Source organism: Capra hircus, chromosome 1 (assembly GCF_001704415.2).
Source record: "Capra hircus breed San Clemente chromosome 1, ASM170441v1, whole genome shotgun sequence".
In the NCBI taxonomy this organism is placed as follows: Eukaryota; Metazoa; Chordata; class Mammalia; order Artiodactyla; family Bovidae; genus Capra; species Capra hircus.
The window spans coordinates 94,732,407-94,748,403 of record NC_030808.1 but is presented as its reverse complement, the minus strand read 5'-3'; the positions used below and the strand labels follow the sequence as shown (position 1 = coordinate 94,748,403).

Below are 15,997 nucleotides of genomic sequence, written 5' to 3'. Positions count from 1 at the left end.
GGGGTCATCCTTGGCCTCATGTGTGTGTTGTGTTTTGCATTAGTCTCTCAGTCATGTCTGGCCCCATGGACTGTAGCCCATCAGGCTGCTCTGTCCATGGACTTCTCCAGGCAAGAATACTAGAGCAGGCCGCCATTCCCTTCCCCTGGGATCTTTCCAACCCGGGGATCGAACCCAGGTCTCCGACATTGCAGGGAGATCCTTTACTGTCTGAGCCACCAGAGTTCATATGTAATCAGTCAGCAAATCCTTGTAAATCTCCCTTCCAAAGTTACCCAGAAATCTGATCATTTCTCAGCATCTGCACAGCTACTATACTTTCCCAGCCACCACCATCTCGCCCCTGGGTTGTTGGAATGGCCTCTTAAGTATTTTCTCTGCTTTCATCCTTACGCTCTGTTCTGCACGTGAAGCCAGAGTGAGCCTGTTAAATAAAATACGGCATGTCGGTGCTCTTCTCAGAACTCTTCCCATCCCAGTGCCTTCCCTTCTCTTCCAGAGGAGAAGCCAGTACTCTCAGAATGACTTCCAGGTCCTCCGAATTCAGGGTCTTCATCACTGACCTGTTCCTGCCGCTGTCATCTCGCTGAGCACACCAGCCATGCCCTCCCACAGTGCCTTTGCGACTCCTGTGCCCTCTGGCTCACATGCCCCTTCAGATATCTTTGAGTCACTTCCCTCATTTCCTCCAGGCCTCTTCTCACACGTCACCTCTTTAGAGAGCCCTTCCCTGACCGCCTTGTATGACAGCACTGTCCAGGAGCACTTTCTGTGGTGATGGAGATGTTCTGAAATTTGTGCTCTGTAATAAGATAGAGCCTAGTCACACAGGGCTGTGGAGCACTTGAGATGTGGCTGTCAGCCCACGGAACTGAATTTTTAATTGTATTTAATTTATTGGAAGAGCCACATGTGACTGCTTCATTGAGCCTGGAGAGCTGTAGAAAGCAATGCTCCCTAGCTTTATTGCACACTCTGTTCTCTTACCCAGCTTTATTTTTCATCTAATAGCACTTAACACCACACAACATGCTTCATATTTGTATGCAGAGTTTTTTAATTGCTTTCTCCAGCTGTAATATAGTTTCTGATGGGCAAGACTTTGTTCTTGGGTGGTGCTAAACCTCTAGAGTATGGAAGAGAGCTTGGTGCAACAGGGGTGCTCTGAGATCGGATGGATGAATGGGGGTGGATCATTGGATGCACGCATGACTAAGAATACTGTTGTATGAATTCCATACAGTTAGCTGTCAGTGGGACATTTATCCCATTGAAGGGCTATATCTTCCCTATCCAAGCTTGCCTTTCCCCGTTAGCCAGAAGACACTGTGTCAGAAACCCCAACCACTGTTTATTACATAGCACATTGCAGCTTGACAGTAAGAACTTCTGCACAAGAGCGTTTTTTCATGACAATGTTGTTAAGTAATTTTTTTTTTAACTACATACTGCTTCATTAATTTGGTAGTTAAATTCTTTGTTTAAAATGCTTATTGAGTAACCAGAAAAAGTTTGCTCTGTGAAGAAAGTTTATGATGGCATCTATTCCAAAGCAAATTTGCACTTTTTCAAAGAGAGAGCATTGTTCTCTTTCACTTTAGTGTTAGTCTCACAGTAATAGTGCCCAGATCAGGACAGATTATGATGTGATAACAGTTAAAGTTTTACTTAAAGCACTATGGGATTCTGGCCCTATTTTTGCTATAGCTGCCAAACTTCTGGCCCACAGTGATGATGGAAAGGAGCAGTATAAAACTCCTACATACAAGGGATTTAATGCCCAGATTCTATGATACTGATGTTTCTTTCTGGCTTTGCCTTTTCAGGATAACCTTTTCCACCCGAAATACACTGGAGAGGATTTAACCTGTACTGTGAAAAATCTCAAAAGAAGCACACAGTATAAATTCAGGGTAAGTCAGTCATTTGGGTACTTGAACTGCTTAAAAATAAAGCTCTTTTATGTTTTGCCCCTTTATCATTTTAAATCAACTTTTTTTAAGGTTAAAAACATTTTTAAGGTTGCTGCACTTTACCCTTTTAAAGTAATATCTATAAAATACACACCATACTTTAATGTTAAAACCCACCCTCGACTTTTCAGGAAAGAATCCTGTTGCTGTAATGTGCTGTAGTAAATTACATAACAGTGAGGCTAGATGCCCTTGCCCAGGAAGATTCGGACCAGGGGCCCAGTGTACCTGTCTCTCACCCGCACTTTACATCCTTCTATTCAGTTTCTTCTTTTCATCAGATTTCCTTCTTTTCCATTGTCCTGTGCTCTTTTGCCCATTTTCTTTTTCTCAGCCATTTTTCGTTTTCTCTTCTATTACCTACGCCCCTCTCCCGTTAGGCTCTGGACAACCACTGCTGATGTCACCATGGGACATGGTGGTGTAGCAGAAGACAGTTTTGCGATCTCATTAGGAGAGAGGAGACAGCAGGCTGCCTTCTGTGCTGCCTTACTGTTTATTGATCCTAGCACAGCATTGTACTTTCTGTGCAACAGTGTGCGTTTTGGAGAGATGTGGTTGTCTTCTGATTCTGTCTTTCCCTCTCTTAATTTGTGAGCCAAATCATGTTATTTAACTTGTAGGAGTCACTCAATAAATATTTGTCAGATTGTCAAGTGGAACGTGTGACTACTAAAGGAAAACTGATAGTTTTTGATATTTTAAGAAACCTTGCTATTCGATGGCTGGCTATGAGATCAGAGGAATACTGCCAGCAATTCTCCACAAGGTGGCATTGTCCTACTCTTAAATAATCAAGGCTAGCAAGGTTCTTTATATCTGCTGCCCACTCCCCACCCCATATTTTCCTTCCATAAAACAAAATGAACTGGATGGAGACATACTGATTTTGTTTTGTATTTTTGAAAAGGTAAAAATGTCTTTAGCTAAAATCTACCTTGTTGTTTCATTTTTAATTGTTAATAAGTGAACTATACAGAAAATAAGTACTCCATTAACGAAACACTTATAAATTAGTAGTTTGAGATTGTGAGAGAGCAAGGGAGAGTGTGTGTAGTGTGTCTGAGTTCATGGATGCCTTGCTCTTGCCGTATTGAATGTCACTGCTGGTTTAAGACTTGCTGTCTAAAGCATATGAATGTGTTATCGGTTGTGTTACAGCTGACTGCTTCTAATATGGAAGGGAAAAGCTGCCCAAGTGAAGTTTTGGTTTGTACAACGAGTCCTGACAGGCCTGGACCACCTACAAGACCCCTCATTAAAGGACCAGTTATGTCTCACGGCTTTAGTGTCAAATGGGGTATGTTTTATTGCTATTGCTGCTGCTGCCTTTTTTGACAGATTTTTTTTTTAAACTTGATTAATTTCAGTAGTGACAAACCAGTTAACAAAGAAACATATTATCTGAGGGAGTTTTACATGTTTGAAATACATATATTAGAAATATCCTGACAATGCCACCAGTTGGTAAAATTGACAGTTGTAAGAGCATTTCATTTACTTCATGATTTTCCTGTAAGACACTTCTTCCACCTGCAGTTTAATATATTAATGATTTGTATGTGGTAGTCTCTGAATATGTCATTCTTCAGTAACTTTCCCTTAAAATGTAGCAATATTTAATATGAAAATTGATTTATAAAGTTAGTATTGAAAATAGATTTCAAAATTTAGGTTAAGTCATATTAAATTTTACAGAATGTTTAAGATACAATGAATTAAGAAGACTTTAGTTTTTGTTGTTTGTATATAATCAGAAGTCTTGGACTTCAGGAAGTTTCCATATTGAAGTTCATTATATGCCATTTGTAGGAATCTGATAGGAGGATATTGTGTCTCACCTGCTGCATGGATTATTTCAATGAAATGAATGCCATTAGAGTGTGGATAAATGTTTGCAATTGTATGTGAAACTGTTACAGTGTGTATTATCATCACTAACATTGTATACTCGGAGAAGGCAATGGTACCCCACTCCAGTACTCTTGCCTGGAAAATCCCAGGGACGGGGGAGCCTGCTGGGCTGCCGTCTACGGGGTCGCACAGAGTCGGACACGACTGAAGCGACTTAGCAGCAGCAGCAGCAACATCATATAATAATAGTGACTACCTAACAGACAAAAAAATGTTTTTACCTGGCAGTCAAGTGATACAAAGGAAATGTAAACCATAACTAAATCATTATTAGAGACCAACCATGGAGACATAGCACCACTTCAAGTTATGTGGTAATTTAGAGACAGAATTATTCCCTGCAACACGGATATGATTAAAAGAAACAAAAAAAATCTAGGTGTGTTTTTTGCCAGATCTAAAGCTTCTTTTCTCAGAATATCCTAGAAATTTCTGTCAACACTGAACATTTACTTTCATTGTTAACTGTTAAGAGTCGCTCAGTCTTGTCCAACTCTGCAACCCCATGGACTGTAATCTACCAGGCTCCTCTGTCCATGGGGTTTCCCAGGCAAGAATACTGGAGTGGATTGCTATTCCCTTCTCCATGGGGTCTTCCTGACCCAGGGATTGAACCTGGGTCCCCTGCATTGCAGGCGGATTCTTTCAGTGTCTGAGCCACTAGGGAGGCCCCAAATGCCATAATATTTAACTGTTTAATTACTGCTGTAAATACCTACTACTGAAATTCATGTATATTAATGGAAATTACAGGTGAAAATGTCTGAGCCACCAGGGAGGCCCCAAATGCCATAATATTTAACTGTTTAATTACTGCTGTAAATACCTACTACTGAAATTCATGTATATTAATGGAAATTACAGGTGAAAAGAGGGATTAAAGTTTCTAAATCTATATGAGCAACCTGAGAATATGTCTAAAACATAGATGGCCAGTTGATAGGAGAGGCAAATTCTGTGTAGTCTTGAAAAAAGGTATTTTTCTGCTCAGAAAAGAATTCTTGCAGGCCCTGGGTTAGCAGTAGACAAATAGCTAAGGTACACAGGGTTCTAGTAACAAGCCAGAACCCCTTTTGCAAACCGCCTCTTTGGTACAGGTTCCAGTTGATCTGATTTTCTATTAGGTTCCCTTGGGATGTAAAGTTTGCTTAGCAGCAAACTGTGATGAACATATTTGTTATATTCTGATGTTTTATTTATTTCATCAATAGTTTTTACACCTCCCTTTCCCTCTCTTTCCATCTCACAAAAGAATTGGTCGTGAGGATTTAAGTGAAATAAAGAATAAAATAATTTTTGAAAAGAGGTACATGAATATTTTGTTTTATATAAAAACCATCAAATATTGAAGAACAGGCTTTAGAATTCTCAAAATAAATATTTGAGCATAACTCTTAGAAAAATAAAGTCATATTTCGAGTTTTGTTCACATTTCGCTAAATGCTAACTCTTCAGCATTTCTAGCTCTGTAAACTTTGCATAGTCAGAAGATTTCGTGGTGTTTTTGTTTCTTTTGTTTTTCAAATAAGGAGTTGGGTGAAATGTTATTTGTGTCTTTTAGTTGAATCCAGAATTTATACAGTCTAATGTTACATGGTTCTGTGTGTTCTAATAATGTTTACTAACAAAAGTCAATATGCTTTTATAACTAATAAGACATTTGCTTACTTTCCAGATCCTCCAAAGGACAATGGTGGTTCAGAAATACTCAAGTACTTGCTGGAGATTACTGATGGAAATTCTGAAGGTGAAGTTTGTAGAAATTCTTATTCAAGTCCCGTTTTCTAATAAGATAAACATCTGTATAATAATAGTGCTGCTGCTGCTGCCAAGTCGCTTCAGTCATGTCCGACTCTGTGCAACCCCATAGAAGGCAGCCCACCAGGCTCCCCCGTCCCTGGGATTCTCCAGACAAGAACACGGGAGTGGGTTGCCATTTCCTTCTCCAATGCATGAAAATGAAAAGGGAAAATGAAGTCGCTCAGTCGTGTCCGACTCTGTGCGACCCCATAGACGGCAGCCCACCAGGCTCCTCCGTCCATAGGATTTTCCAGGCAAGAGTACTTGAGTGGGGATCCATTATAGTGGGTGATCATTTATTCTGTTGATAGAGGTACTACGGTAAATGGACTTTAATCATGTATTGACAGTTTTTTCTTTCAAACAGCATCAGGGATCAGTCTGCTTGATATGTATATTTTTATCATGCTTTTTAAAATCTTTGTCACTTCTTTAAGCCAAAGGTCCTTATTAATAGAATAAATATGTTTTTCATCTCTCTTGGCATACTTTCTGTAGAAATTCTTATAAGCAGAGAAAGTGTCAGAAGCGATCAGCAGGAAGAATGAATCGGTGCACAGGGATAACAACATATTGTTGTGGGCTGCTGACAGGCATAACACACTGTAACAAATTCAGGAAATGTCTTCATTTTTGTTGTGATTTCTCAGTCAGATTATTTAATCTTTATTCCTTACACTAGGTGAGCTAAAGTGGGACAGTGTTAGAAGTCAGATTCCTTCCATAGTGTTTTCTAAAAAATTCTTAGATCTTCTTTCTAATAAAATTTATTATGCTTTAATAGAAAAAAGTAAAGTCCTCAGAACTATAAAAATGGCACCTGCCTCACCACTACTCTAATGATCCCTGCAACTAGTACTTTGTTTTTTAAAGTGATATACATGGCGGGGGCGGTGGGGAGAGTTAACAGCAACTTTTACAAACAGTCTGTGCAGGTGTGTGGCTTGCTTTTTATTCTGTGCCATGATAGCCACCTGGAATATTTTATTTTCACATCAGTTGGGCCCTACCCTATTTTAAGCCAAAGAACTCATAATACTCTGAGATGGGCACAGCTGTTCTTAACGTAAAATCATATTCTATGCTAAAAATCAGACCTTTGAGAGAAGTCATGTATATTCAGTGTCTCATTGTGAAAAACTAAATATATTTTGAAGTTTTGTGGCTCTCTTGACCACTGTGGCTGATTAAAAGTAGATGCCATTCTGCACGTAAAGTCAGCGGTGTGGTAGCGCATGACATCAGCGATTAATTCAGTCTTCTCTCTAGTCCTTGTTCCTAGTTGCCTTTGCAGTGCAGGTCATCTAATCAGTTATGTCAGAATGACTATCTTTATTATTCCCCCTTGTTCCTATATGGCCCTTGTGCATGTGACTTCATTGTAGAAAGAAAGTGAAGTCACTCAGTTGTGTCCAGCTCTTTGCAACCCCATGGACCGTAGCCTGCCAGGCTCCTCCATCCATGGTATTTTCCAAGCAAGAGTACTGGAGTGAGTTGCCATTTCTTTTGCCAGACTTTATTGTAAATCTGGCCTAATAAGCAGCTGAGAGTATTTGTGGAAGTTAGTAACTATCGTGTGTATATATATGTCGCTCAATTATGTCTGAATCTTTGCAACCCCATGGACTGTAGCCCACCAGGCTCTTCTGTCCATGGGATTCTCCAGGAATTGCCATTTCCTTCTCCAAGTAACTGTCGTGGAAGAGGGTAAAAGTATTTTCCCTAAAACAATTGCATGGAGTAAAACGCTCCTTTCAAATAGTCTGCTGGGAACATAGTGTTAGTGGGAGCAAAGCAAGGAGAATAAATGTCCTAGGTGGTTGAAGCACCACCCCCCCACACACAATGCCCTTTGCCTGGTGGCATCAGCCTCACCCCGTCCCCTCAGTGGCCCTGCTTGCTTTCTTTAATCCCCAGAAGTGGTTAGATAACCTGGGTCATACTGGGTGTTTCATCTTTAAAGTCACTGTCTTGGGTATTTTTGTCTTAAGTAGGGCTCCATGGAGACAGCAGGCCTTTCCTCAAAGGACTTGGTCTATATGGCTGGGATGGGGTCGGGGGAGTTCACTTGCTGTGACCTCCAGGCAGATAAGAACCAGGAGAAACTCTTCAGTGGTGCCCTGGGCTGACCAGGAACCTTATGGCTGAGCCTGCTTCCCCCTGCCCAGCTGGCCCCAGGGGCTTCTCACACCATCACCACTTGCCAACTTGCTCAATACCATCTCCTGCTACAGGGCCAACTACAGATTTCATGTGCTTTCCAGCATCTAAACCTCCACACTCAGCAAATGTGATCATGGTAATATTAAGTAGTATAACCAGCAGTGCTAAGTATTAAAAATGCCTTCATGTTATTTTAGTATTTCATTTTGTAAAGGAAATGGAAAGAGAGCCCTGTGACTGTTTAAAAAAGAAGAAAAGAATAGGAGATGCTGGTTTTCACAGAAACCACTTAGAGCTTTTTCTTATCAGGAATGGTTGGTACTATTACATTTTTACAAAAGGCATAAACTCACACATGGTCTTATTTTGCAGCGAGTCAGTGGGAAGTGGCCTACAGTGGGTCGGCTACAGAGTACACTTTCACCCACTTGAAACCAGGCACTTTGTACAAACTCCGAGCATGCTGCATAAGTACTGGTGGACACAGTCAGGTTGGTTTTGTTTTGGTGTAAAAGTAAACGTCTTTGGTCAAATTCAGACAGCCTATCTGTAACATCAGAGTAAATTTCTTTTAAAAAATAAATCTTGGTACTACAGCCTGCCATGGTATCACATCAGAGTTTTCTGAATTGTGCTTTAGAGGGTATAGAAAGATAGACCCAGATGATTCTCAACTGAATTGTGCTGCTTTCCAAGACTTGGGCATGACCACATCACAGTTGAAAATTGAAGGTGGTCTGCAATTTGCATTGGCTAACAAATACGGGGGTGAACCTCAGTTATCACAATGATAGAAAAGCTTAGACTTTAGAGCCAAAAGATAAACCTCCAGCTCAGCTTTGCTGTTAACTTTGGCAGTTTTGTAAGAATGTGAGATACACCTTCCTCTCGATACTTTACTGCCATCTGCTGGAAAATGCTTGTAAAGCCACATATACCTAGGATAACTGAGCTGAATTGCATCTCCTGAGACTGCGCAGTGCCCAGCCTATACATCTGTAGGTAGTACCAGTTCTCTTGTTGTCTGCCTTTTAAAAAAATTGAAGTATAATTGACTTACAATATTATATAAGTTTCCTGTCACAACACAGTGAGTTAATATTTTTATACATCACAGAATGACCACCACCATTGTCTACAATTTATATGGCCTTAGACCAACCGTTCAACATGTCAGGAAACTTGGTTTCAACTTCACAGTGTTCTCATGCGCTCAAAACAAGTACACATGAAGTGTTCAGGAAATGAGATGGTCATCTAAATGATGAACACTTAGAAAGTGAGTGAGAGGCGATATGGTAAAAATATGGTAAAAACCATTTTCATCATAGAGATATTTAGCATCGTGGTTTGGAAATCAGTATTACTGAGAGAGAGCGTGCACAGAAGATGGCTTATAGCCCTGTACTGGGTTGACTTTTCAAGAGAACACCTGCCAGTAGGTGCCAAATTTTGCCAGTCAACCCACCTCTGACACTGTCATATGTTTATTTTCTTTTTCCCCCAAGGATAGCAGTATTGTGAAGTCTAGACTGTATATTTAGACAGAATTCTCAGGTTTAAAAAAAGGTCCAGCTCAACGACATTTATACAGTGTCTCCGAGGGTGAGCCAGGTTGACCTCAAAGTCACAGGTGATTGGTGAGCTTCTCTTACACGCGAGGTGCTGCACAAATCTGCACAGAGGCAGCGGTGCCCCTTGAATGTATAAACACATCTCCTCTGCACCGCATTTCCTCAAGGAGGAGGATGAGGTTGGTTGAGCTGCATGTCTCTACCGTGTTCCTCATATCTCAAAAAGGTGTCAGCTTCCATACCATCAGCCTTACACAACCAGAACCTGCAAAAAAGAAGCCCTGATGATTTTAACGTTAGCAGAACCTGCTGGTTAATGTCACACTCAGCGGACTTTATTTGCTTTTCTGCTCTGTATGTGGATGATGGGCCATTTATGGCACTGTTTACAAACCTCATCCAGCTGTTGTTTTGTGTTCTCCTCTGTCCTCAGGAAGGGTCTGATTTTTAGTTTAAAGGGAGGTAACTGTGTGCTTGGGATACACAACAGTCAAAATGTCAGTCTGCAGATCTGACACCAGAAATAATTATTTTTACCAGTGCTATATGCATATGTCCATACTCAAAACATACACAAATACACACGTGCACTACACACTTAGAGACGAAGATCTTATTGCATAAGAAGTGTACACATTCAGTGTGTAACCCCCTCCTTGGCAGCGTTTGCTGGTATGGAGTGGAATTTGCCTGGTATGTAGAGCTCTAAAAAATGCATAGTAACTAAGAGACGGTTCTCTTTGGTGTTTCTCCTGCAGTGTTCTGAAAGTCTCCCTGTTCGCACACTAAGCATTGCACCAGGTCAGTGTCGCCCACCGAGGGTTTTGGGTAGACCAAAGCACAAAGAAGTCCACTTAGAGTGGGGTGAGTGACCACATCTTCACGTCGCCAGTTTGGACAATTGGAGGTTGAGTTTAAGACTTACTGCTTTGTAATTAAGTTTCAGGTCTTTCTTCTGAAAACCAGATTTGTGTCTATTGAAAATGTCCACATTCTGTTTAATGTACGTGGGCTTGGGTTTGTGAACGCCCAGCCCTATGGCCCATCCTCCTGTTCCTGATGGTGCTGCAGGTGCTGTTCACCCCCTGCCCTCAGAGGGTACTGTTCTAGAAAATGTTTCAGAGCAGGAATTCCTCAACTGTATTCATAAAGTAAAAGTTGTGCTTAATAAAGAGGTTAAACCAAGAAACTGTTCATTAGGTAGCATCTGTATCCTCCTCACCTTTACAACCCTGTCGTGTGTGGGTCCTGGTGTTTTACAGTCTCAGCTCAAGCTATGTTAGCATTTCCTGTCATATTAATGATTCACAGCATGTAAAATTGCAAATGTAAACCTGCAGAACTCTGTCAGACTATTGTTTCCCATCACTTAATATCTAAATTAAGATGTTATGCCAGTTTGGGGTTCTCTAACTTGATTTAATATGTCCTTTGGTTTCAGGTTAAAAAGAAGATTTTTCTCCCCTCTAATTCTTGCCTTTACCTTGCATTAGAATGTAAAGGAATTGCCTAAAAGTTCTATGGTTTTGGAATCATTTTGTTCATATCATTAAATGTACTTGCTTTGAAAAGTATGGATAACATCATTAAGAAACTTTCTTTTGTATCTCTTTCTCTTTTTGAAGTGGGGGTTCTTTTGTAAATATCAAGGACAGGCTACCTACATGATATTTTGCACACATCATAGAATGTAAGGTGTGATAGGGCCAACCAGAAATAATAAAAATGTTCTAAGATGAACAGCGTTCTCCATTCCCAGACGTTCCTGCCTCTGAAAGTGGCTGTGAGGTCTCGGAGTACAGCGTGGAGATGACAGAACCGGAGGACGTAGCTTCGGAGGTGTACCATGGGCCGGAGCTCGAGTGCACCGTGGGCAACCTGCTTCCAGGAACCGTGTACCGCTTCAGGGTGCGGGCTCTGAATGACGGAGGGGTGAGTACTTATCACCGCAAAAGCATGAGGTCCTGGCACTTCCGTTTCCACCCTCCTAAAATTCCTCATCTGTATCTGTCCAACGATGACAGCCATTAAAGAACTGTATGTAAAATCTTATTCCTGAAGAAACCCTGCTTTGGTTTCACGTAGACCCAGCAGTGGAAATTTTGATTCTTTTGTCCTCCTGTTAAGACAGAGCTCAAAGTTAATAAGGACTTTGCTGTTTAGATGCCTTTTGGTGGTTTCTTAAAATAATTTCCTAGTTTCTCATTGATTATATAAATCACTTATGAGAAATTAGAACTACATAATATTCCTTTACCATGTTGTCTAAATTACTCAGCAGTGTCTTAGGTGAGCTTTTAAAATTCCACTGGGGTATAGGCTAGGGAGACCAGCTTATTTGTTTTTTTTTTTTAATTTCATAGAACTCTCTGGTCCTTTCTAGTACTCCATTTGAAGTTGTTGAGGTGGGCTATTCAAGATTGAAAGGATCTGACTATATGCACAAAGGTGACTGGATTTTTTAATTGCAGAGTGATGTGGATTCATAGTGAGAATAAAGTGACCCAGAAACTATAGGGCTTTTTGGTGTGTCATAGATGGGCAGAAATGTAAAAGAAGGTGGAAGGGTGTAGGTAGGGCAAACTGCTGCTAACGCCCTACAGAGAGCCAATGAAGTGTATAAATGCATTTAAATAGATGTAATTAATCAATGAGATTTTTGTAAGAAAGAAAGCCAAACGGACAGTGACAGGAAGTTGGCAATGACTTTTCTAGTTCTTGGTGTTCATTCATGCCTTTCAGAAGTGAAGTGTTTTTGTCTTTAGTCCATTTCGAGTTAGCCAGGCCTTAGTTTGAAAACATTTGGTCTGAAGTAGGATCACAAACCTTGAACAAGAGCTGGATCTCTTCTAATTCACCATTAAGAAAGAATTTCAGATACAGGTATTTACATTAAAAAAAAAAAAACCCACACAAAACTAGACAAGTAAAATGTATTGGTGAGAGATAAGAAAGCCTCTGTACCCTGACTTTTTATAAGTAAAAAGAGGATGGATGGTGATAATCACCCATGCTGCATGTGTTTTCCCCTTCAACTTTTGAAGAAGATATTCGCCATGATAAAGACACATGTGCAGCTGGACTGATTGGGGTTTACTTTCTCCTTTTACTAATTTGTCGTTTAAAGAAACTATCTCAGCCTTATTTTTAAATCCTGTTATATTGAAATTTAACCATATATTTGACTTGTGGTCCTCTTCTGTGGTCTACTCCAGACAGTTTCTCCCCCACCTTCAGTATATTTGCAAGTTATATTAGAAAATGTCAAAGACTTTTTTTCTTTATATTTTTTCCTCCATTTTGAAAAACACAGTCATATTCCTCATTCAGTTCAGTTCAGTTCAGTTGCTCAGTTGTTTCCAACTCTTTGTAACCCCATGAAACACAGCATACCAGGCCTCCCTGTTCATCAACTCCCGGAGTCTACTCAGACTCATGTCCATCAAGTCGGTGATGCCATCCAGCCATCTCATCCTCTGTCATCCCCTTCTCCTCCTCCCCCCAATCCCTCCCAGCATCAGGGTCTTTTCCAATGAGGCAACTCTTCGCATGAGGTGGCCAAAGTATTGGAGTTTCAGCGTTAGCATCAGTCCTTCCAATGAACACCCAGGACTAGTCTCCTTCAGGATGGACTGGTTGGACTTCCTCATTAGCCTGAAAATTACTTTACTCTTTGCCCCAGTTCTTTTAAGTACCACATATTCCACCTTAACGTGGGGGTTCTGGTCCTCTCGATGCATTTTACGTCTATAGAGATGATTGTCTCTGAGCAGTGTGACCGCTGATGGTGGGAGGAGGAGAGAATGCAGTATAAACCTGCAGATAGTTGAGATGGTGGGCCTGCCAAGCAAACATTAATAGGACTGTTGGTTTCAAATTAGAAAATACCAGTGACTAGAAGAAATACTCAAAATTTGATAACCAACAATTCCACACAGATTTTTATGCCTTAAACTACAGTATGCATCTGACTTGGTTTACTTTGAAATGCCCTGATAAGTTAAAGCACAATGCTATGATGTAGCAAAAGTCAGCATGTTTTATTTCTTAGGTCACAGCAAAAATGTATAATAAACCAACTTTCTAATCCTTTTGAATTAAAAAAATTATATATATATATATTAGACATTTACCACTCAAGTAATGTATGTGGGAAGAAAATCTTCTCATGTAATTGAAAGTGAACACCATTAAGTAATGCTTTTAATCAGTTGTATTGATGATACCATTAGCCTAGCCCTTGTTTGGTTATAAGCTTGTGTTATATACACACACACTCCTTGTTTGGTATAAGCTTGTGTTGTGTGCACACACGCATGCACACACATCCCTAACACACCCCTACAAGCACATGTGTGTTTCTCTCTTGCAGTATGGTCCCTATTCTGATGTCTCAGAAATTACCACTGCTGCAGGGCCTCCTGGACAGTGCAAAGCACCTTGTATCTCTTTTACGCCTGATGGATGTGTCCTAGTGAGCTGGGAGGTAAGTCAGGCACATGTTCTGCATTAATTTGTTTCTTCTACTTTATCTGTTCCCCAGTGCAAGGTACAAGGTATCTACAAAGCTAAAATTCACATGTAGGTAGGTGATTCTTACACAGTCATTTGCCTTAGTGCTTGCCAGGAGTTATGGAAATTTTACCACTGATCCAAATTAAGAGGAAATTGAGTATCTTTTTCATGCTTTTCTTTTGCATGTATTTCAAATATTCTGAGGCATCTTGCTCTTTTTTTTTTTTTGGTATAATTAGTTGAACACAAATATCATAGGATTTTCTTCTCAATGAAATTAAATTTCTGAATTTTCCAGAGTCCTGAAAGCTCTGGTGCCGACATCTCAGAGTACAGGTTGGAGTGGGGAGAAGATGAAGAATCCTTAGAACTCGTTTATCATGGGACAGACACCGGCTTTGAAATGAGGGACCTGCTACCTGCTGCACAGTATTGCTGTCGATTACAGGTAGGCTGACACTCTGCAGCCATTACTCACAAATACTGGTGTTCCCTGAAAGACTCTTTGGGAAACTTACTCAAAGGCTCATGATGGAGGACATCAGGAAGGATGTTATGGGAAAAAGAGTCCTTCTAAATAAAAATAGATGCAATTGTTTTGGCATTTTACAGTTGCTTTTTGCTTCTCTGAGAGGTCCTGAAACATGGGAACAAAATCCAAATCATCTCCACTGTACTCCTCACCGCCCTTGCATTGTGTTTGCTGGTTAATTCATTGAATACAGGATCGAGTCCAAGGCAAAGTGGGCACAGCTCCTTAGGGAAGATGCCTTTTGTCTGAATTTTCCGAGATGCACATTTCGCTGGGAAAGCCACTTAGACAAAAGGCAAAAAACCTTTAAAACTTCCATTCCAGATGTTAACTGGAGCCAGAAACAAGCAGTAGAGTAGTTCAGACAGTCTGCATTTGATCACAGGACCCACCTCCCACCCCTCAGTGACCACTAACAAGGTCTGGCTATCTGTAAGCTTCCACTTGGGTGTCCAAAGAGAATAACACAAAGAATAGTCAGCTCCTAGCCTAACCCCCAAGAGTGACAGTAGTCATAGGTTTACTTTCATTTTATTGACTTGGGTAAATATTTTCTTTTCCCTTTGTAAAGCCTTATTGTCTTGAGAAAACAGGGTTCTTTGTTCATTTATTTCCATCTGTTCAGTAACATTTGAGCACTGCTTTGTGCCAACCTCAAAGAATGATCAGGATGACCAAAAGGAGAGATAACAAAGAATTATATTTTCACACGTGTTTAGATTTAAATAAAGAAGCAAAGATGCCAGGTTTAGGTTTCCATCTGATTTAAGTTATGGATCATATTGTTTATTACACATCCATTTACTTCAGCCTCTTTGGAGAAAATCATCCCTTCTTAAGTTAACTTTGGGCTTCCCAAGTAGCTCAGTGGTAAAGAATCCGCCTGAAGTGGAGGAGATACAGATTCAACCCCGAGTCAGGTAGATCCCCTGGAGAAGGAAATGGCAACCCACCAGCTCCAGGACTCTTGCCTGCAGAACCCCGAGGACAGAGCCTGGTGGGCTACACTCCATGGGGGTAGCAAAGAGTTGGACGCAAGTTAGTGACTGAGCATGCACACACACAGGTTACCTTTCCAGATCAGCAGAAGCTTTTCTGTTAAATTCTGAAGGCTGTTTTATCGTAAACATTTCTGGTTAAACTCTTTTGTTATACACACCTTAAATGGAGGGCCTGGGACATAATTGACCCTTCATCAGTGAGTCAGGGTCACAGCACATTATCTGAGCTTTATAACAACAATGCTGAGTCATTGGGGAGAGGTTGAATTATGTGCTACACTCCTGTTTTTGGAACAAGGCAGGATATAAATAAAAACTCTTTGCCATCACAGGAAAGAACTTCAGGCCAACCTGTTTTTGAGTTTTGGTCTCTCTTTAAAATGTTCTATTTCCTTTTTTTCTTTCAGAGTTTTTGTTGTTACTTACCATTAACACCCAAAATTGCATTTTAAAGATACTCTGTGTAATACTCTTGCCTCCCTGTTTCAACAGTAGTATTTTCAAACTTATTTGTTTGAAAATACT

The 15,997-nt window shown here is 40.5% G+C and overlaps 1 protein-coding gene across 5 annotated transcripts in view; it reads left to right on the top strand.

Moving 5' to 3' along the window:
• The window catches only part of FNDC3B (fibronectin type III domain containing 3B), a 356,699-nt gene that overhangs the window by 291,708 nt on the left and 48,994 nt on the right, over nt 1–15,997 (top strand). For all 5 annotated transcript variants that reach the window (XM_018047697.1, XM_018047701.1, XM_018047711.1 and 2 more), the window contains exons 14-21: nt 1,827–1,913; nt 3,135–3,273; nt 5,563–5,634; nt 8,223–8,341; nt 10,183–10,288; nt 11,184–11,356; nt 13,797–13,910; nt 14,238–14,387. In XM_018047697.1, coding sequence (XP_017903186.1) covers nt 1,827–1,913; nt 3,135–3,273; nt 5,563–5,634; nt 8,223–8,341; nt 10,183–10,288; nt 11,184–11,356; nt 13,797–13,910; nt 14,238–14,387 — 960 coding nt within the window. The remainder of the gene's footprint in view (nt 1–1,826; nt 1,914–3,134; nt 3,274–5,562; nt 5,635–8,222; nt 8,342–10,182; nt 10,289–11,183; nt 11,357–13,796; nt 13,911–14,237; nt 14,388–15,997) is intronic.